This window comes from Macrobrachium rosenbergii, chromosome 9 (assembly GCF_040412425.1).
Source record: "Macrobrachium rosenbergii isolate ZJJX-2024 chromosome 9, ASM4041242v1, whole genome shotgun sequence".
Classification (NCBI taxonomy): Eukaryota; Metazoa; Arthropoda; class Malacostraca; order Decapoda; family Palaemonidae; genus Macrobrachium; species Macrobrachium rosenbergii.
In genome coordinates, this window is record NC_089749.1 from 33,113,961 (window position 1) to 33,119,960 (window position 6,000).

Here is a 6,000-nt window from a genome sequence, read left to right on the forward strand (position 1 = left end):
TCAAAAATTCAGGGTCAGGATTTTTATTAATTATTACATAAAGTAGTTTTTATTCATTCTGTACCATTTAAAAATTTTGATACCCCTGAGATGTAATTTTGGTTCACTAAAATAGACTGCAGCATTTTGCATTTACTAAGCCTTTACTTTTTTTTTTTTTTTTTTTTTTTTAATTCGTTTGCTTTCCGTTGAGATGCTTGTTTACCCTTTTTAGATGGGCATCATCCTAGTGCTGGCTTTCATGGTCTTCTGGAGTGCCTACGCTGTCGTCTGCATCTGGACCGTATTCAGGCATCCGTATACAGTACCTCTCATCCTCACTCTCCTTCCTCCTCTCTTGGCAAAGGTAAGTTCGAGCTTCTCTCTCTCTCTCTCTCTCTCTCTCTCTCTCTCTCTCTCTCTCTCTCTCTCTCTCTCTCTCTGTATATGTCTTCTTATGGTGCATACAAGTATGAGTCACCTGTCCTTTTGCGTGTTTATTAGTCGTTCAAACCACCCCTAATATTTTCGTGAATGAACTCTGTGCCACGAGTAAAAGATTTTTGGGTGGCTGAGCAATTTTACTATGTCAGCAGAATTAGTTAAGGATATACTGATGTAAAAAGGCCTTTCATTAATTGGTTCATCGGCGTTTATACAGTTTTCTTTCAGAGTTTGAGATATATATTTGTTCATGTTTACACATTTACCTAAAGATTTGCTAAGCAGTATTTCATGTTTTTGCTGTTGAAAGTGATTGCATTCATGGCCTTGTAGTATACCTCATGTTTTGTGATTGAAATGTAAAATTTGATTACTTGGGGCATGACTGTAAAGTAACCATTTTGTTGGTCAACATGCAGTGATACTGTGCTCATAATCCAGGTACCCACTGTCAGTCAAGCGCTTGAATCTTTTCAATATTACTGGACAATGCAAATTGAAAACTTGGAATAATATAAAAAGAAATGGAATAATGCAGCGAATAAATTGGTACTTCTAAACGCTGAGGGTAATGGAATTATTTTAATAAAACGAAAACAATTACTCACAAGAACAAAAGCAGGGGCGACAAAACTTATCTTAACCCTTGAAAGCTATTGAAGTCAATCGCATTTATTTGATCATTAACCAAAGAAAACTTAATACGACCATATTTGATTTTGAGAAGTCTAAAGAAAGTGTAAATCCAACGAATATCTCAACAGTCATGGCGTTGCATAGATACTCATTGATGCCTTGGTAGACAGAACTGATACATGTTGATGAGAAAATTGATAGGGGAGTGGCACTACAAAGGTCACTTCCGTCTATCACAAGGATACAATTACTCCAGAAATGGCGGGAAGGAAGGTGAGCAAAGGGCGTGTTGTGGATCACATTGATGTAAATACTAAGGATGAGAATGAGAGAAAGGAAGTTAAGAAGAGTAGAGAGGGATGGCCTTCACAAGATGGAACATTAACACCAGTGCAATTCTGATGAGGTGATTATCTTGGAATGGTGCTTAAATTGGTCATTTGTTTGGGAAATGGGTCTGGGTCGAGTTGTTAATCTCCATATGTTGATCTTGGTATAACGGTGTTCCGCTAAATGCTGACTGATGTATGTCACAAATGCCAGTTCTTTGCAGTTTGAATGACACGCTCACATACTAAGTCGGGTATAATTTTTTTCATGTTTTCAAAACTTTTTTTTACCTCTTTACATCGCCAGGGAAACGAGTTCAAAATAACAGTAACGGTTTATGCTCTGATTCCTACAGGCATCTCCAGTTCTGAACCCCATCATCTACTACTACTCTCATCCTCGCCTGAAGAAGGGAATGATGGCCACACTTACCTGCTGCTTCCGCGACCCTCCTCCAGAGCTCCTGGAACTCCCCGAGACCAAGAGCATGACTGAACACAAATGACACTTCCAAGCAAGGATACTCGCGCACTCCTTGGGATGTATCCACAATCAATGCCTCAGGGACAGACCCAATCCGGGGGGCGTTGATTTAGATGGACATATTCCAAATCATGTGCATTACATACCAGAGGAGCAGTACGAATTGAGTCGTGAACGGTGGTAGTTTTAGGTGAAAAGATTGTGCGAGGTATATACTTGGTTTGTCTGAGGATACGAGCAGCTCATGACTGTTTTTGTGTGTCGCGTAAATCTTGTAAATTAAAAATATTACATTTGTTGCGTTTCATGCAGCAAAATCCATAAGGTATCAGATTTCTAATTCACTGTTAGGGATAAAGAGAGAGAGGATGCATATTCCAACCTCTGTTTGTGAATGCTGCTAAAATTTCCACTTCCAATGAAGAACGGTATATATATATTTGTGTGGTTTCGAGGTAAGAAAGTTTTCGACATGTGAAAAATTTATTTTTATAAAATTTTGATAGACTTCATTATATATATGATTAAGAGTTATTGGGAAATTAAAATTTCATATTTTACGTAGTTTGCATGACTCCTCGTTTTATATGCGGAAGAAATTCGGTAGTCAAGAATTTTAAGTGCATGAGAAAGCATTATGATTCACATGTTTGCTCTCCGATTACTCGCAATCGAAGGTTAGAATCCTGACTTTTTATCAGTGATGAAATATTTTGGAGTTTTATGAAATGAAGCATGAGTGAAATGCTCGTACTGTAGTAACTGTTTGACGAAGGTCTCAAAGTACGTATGTAAATTTTGCCTTTAACGAAGCTCTTGTGAGTAGCTTCTACCTCAGTAGCAGAGAGCTTTGAAGAAAGTTTTCTCATAGATTAATTGTAAACCATAGTTATGAAAAAATGCTAGCAAATAATTTGATTTTTATGCAGATTAAAACTAACCATCTGAGATAGACACCGCAGGAGTTTGTTCATGTAGCATATATAAGCTTAGAGGGAGTGGGTGCTCATAAGCTTTGCCCATTCGCTTTTATCAGCTGTTAATACACTTGTTGTAGAGCTACAATAAACTTTGCGCGCGCGCGTGTTTCTGTGTGTGTGCATGTGAGAGAGAGAGAGAGAAAGGAGGGGGAGTGAGAGAGTGTGACAGATCTCGCTGCTTCCATAAGTCAAGAACCCAGTTACGTCTCAAACCTGTCGCTGGTCTGAAGCCTCAAGCGCACACCTCTACCGACCAGGTCTGAGGGGATATTAGAAAGAGACACGATTCTCTAAGGCCATTAATTACCACAAAAAAGACAAAAAAAAATAAAAGCCTGGAGTTAAGGACAAAAAGCTGTTTTGCTTGAACGAGAAAGCCCTACTTTTCGCCAGCAGTTAGGCATGAAGCACGGTTACTGGGATTTTGACGTATATATAAGACATAAATGACTTGTAGGCTTTAGTAAAAAGATTAGCTGGGCTTGGAATCTTAGCGCTCATTACCTTCCATAGACATTGCTCAAGTATAAACGGGATGCTGCGACCCTGCTTATCTATCATCTTGAATTTGCCTTCAAGATTTTTCGTTGCTTTTGGCTTTTGCTTGGCATAACAGGAACTAAGTTTCTCGTCTTAACGACTGAGAATGCTTTTTGGTTTTCTTAGGTTTTTGCAGTAATGTTAGCACGCAAGCTTACACTGCTTTCCTTATTTTAATCCCAGTTCTATAGGAATTTTGTAAGCTTTTCAGTTTTGTTTCCTTGTGACTGACTATATTAGATTTCTCTGTATTCCCTGTCTTACCTTATTATATTCGTTCGTCCAAACCTGAATTCTGTACAGAGACATATCCCATATTTCATACATTCTATAAAAAAAACGAATTTTTAGACATAACTGTATGTGTATGGCTTGAGGGAGCGAACAGGATATTTCCATGAAAGATCCATTGCAATTTGGCTACAGAGTTCTGTTGCTGCCATGCCAAAGGACTTGCAAATTATGCTTCCAGTTCAATCTTCGGAGCGTATTAGTTTACTTCCTTTGTACTTGGGAGTCTTTGTGAGGTAATCTTCACTCCTCCCTCAGAATTTTGACATGTACTGAACGTCCATTCCTCTGCATCGTAATTCAAGTATTGGTTAGCAAAACAAGGGGCATGTTCAAAGTTGATAGAAGTGATGAAATATGCAGAAATATATGGCCGGGGTAAAGAGGGAATGACAGACATGCCGAGGCATTATGTTTCTTTCTTCAGTTTTCTCCTGATCTTGTCTTTGACCAAGTTCTGGGATAAGAATAGGTCAGTTCCAGCAGGTGGAACCACATATGTGAGGAACCTCACTGAATTAAAGGATTAATGAAGCCTGAAATTTACTGATGTTTGTCCCTGTATCACTATTAATCAAGTTTCTTTTCTAGTCTCATTGGTATAAGACTTTCTGTATATTTATACATACAAAAGTATTGACAAATGTGTTTTGTCATTTAAATTTCGTTTTAATTCAAAGATCTCTGATAAATGTATTATTTTGAAGTGGTAACGGTCAGCACATCTAACTTCGAATAGATCTTGCTGCTGTTGAGGAATGGAAGCATAGGCAATATCCATGTAATGATGTGTTTCTAGAAATCGACTCAGTCAACCCGGACAATATTTTTAAAATGAACTTTTGACAATTGCATGAGTCCTACAGTCCAAGGTGCTCATGACTTACATTAAAATAAAATACAAGTTATTTTTTTAATATTATAATACTGTATTAGGTCAATTGCAGTGAAGTACTACCCTAAGGGATCCACGCATAATCGGTAGCTTATAGGTAATCATTGTGTATGAGTGAATGCATACCTTAATAAATATACATGCAGTAACAAATACTCCTTATTTGCTTATTATATGTATATGTACACATATATATAATATATATATATATATATATATATATATATATATATATATATATATATATATATATATATGTATATATATATAACCTACGTTATCAGGTTTCCGTTATTTTTACCTTATTCACAATCTTTTTTTATTTTCCACAAAGGAAAGCTATTTTTTATGTCATTCCCACATCAACTTTTCTTTTAATGTTGCAATGTTTTATACTTAGGTATTAACAACAGCGTACAAAAAGGCTTTCATGACTTGCATTTTTAGTGGCGACAGAGACCTCTACTACTGATTTTTGAAAGTACATTATGCCCAGTAACGTTCAACTGTTTAATTTTTCTGTCCTCTTACAATTACTAATGTTTATATATATATATATATATATATATATATATATATATATATATATATATATATATATATATATATATATATATATATATATTTATATTTATATTTATATTTATATTTATATTTATATGTTTTTGGACGTATTAATACCAAAGTAAAGGACGAGAGATTTCAGAACCTATGTTCTCCGATCAAGCTAGTTGAACGTATGGCAAAATATAAAGATCTTTTGAGAATGGAATATTAAAGTACAAGTTTCCCCCAAAATGTAGGTTTTATTTTCACAAATGACGTGGGTGATGACTTCAGAAAGTGCTTTCTGGACTCTTAACGGTCTGCTAAAGCTAATGTCTTTCTTTACAGCAAATTTGACTCGGCAAACTTACAAATATTTTCGTTTGTGCACGTAAGGTAATTTTGCAACTCTTACAGTCTACAAAATTCTTAAGCCCCTTCTGAGGCAAATGTAAGCCCCCAGGTGACGAATTGTAGACACCTTGTTGTGTCCAAACCATCTTTGAATTGTTGGGTCTAAATGGAAACTAGATTTTAAGAAGATAGTTCATAATCAAAATCTATTTTTACAGAACCTATCCCTCTTAGAGTTACGGCGTTTCAGCCAAATTTTCCCTTACATGTGTATCTTACCAAGTAACGAACTTTCTGTTCGTCATTCATGTATATATATATATATATATATATATATATATATATATATATATATATATATATATATATATATATATATATATAATATACATATATATATGTATATTATATATATATATACATACATATATATATATATAATATATATATATATATATATATATATTATATATATATTATATATATATATATATACATATATATATGTATATATTATATATA

The 6,000-nt window shown here is 34.9% G+C and overlaps 1 protein-coding gene across 2 annotated transcripts in view; it reads left to right on the top strand.

Moving 5' to 3' along the window:
• The window catches only part of LOC136841683 (visual pigment-like receptor peropsin), a 754,051-nt gene extending 749,746 nt beyond the window's left edge, over window positions 1-4,305 (top strand). The window contains exons 8-9 of one of the 2 annotated variants that reach the window (XM_067108876.1): window positions 215-346; window positions 1,745-4,305. In XM_067108876.1, coding sequence (XP_066964977.1) covers window positions 215-346; window positions 1,745-1,894 — 282 coding nt within the window. In that variant the 3' untranslated portion in view covers window positions 1,895-4,305. The remainder of the gene's footprint in view (window positions 1-214; window positions 347-1,744) is intronic. The other variant, XM_067108875.1, reaches the window with a different exon arrangement.
• The last annotated feature ends 1,695 nt before the right edge of the window (window positions 4,306-6,000 follow it).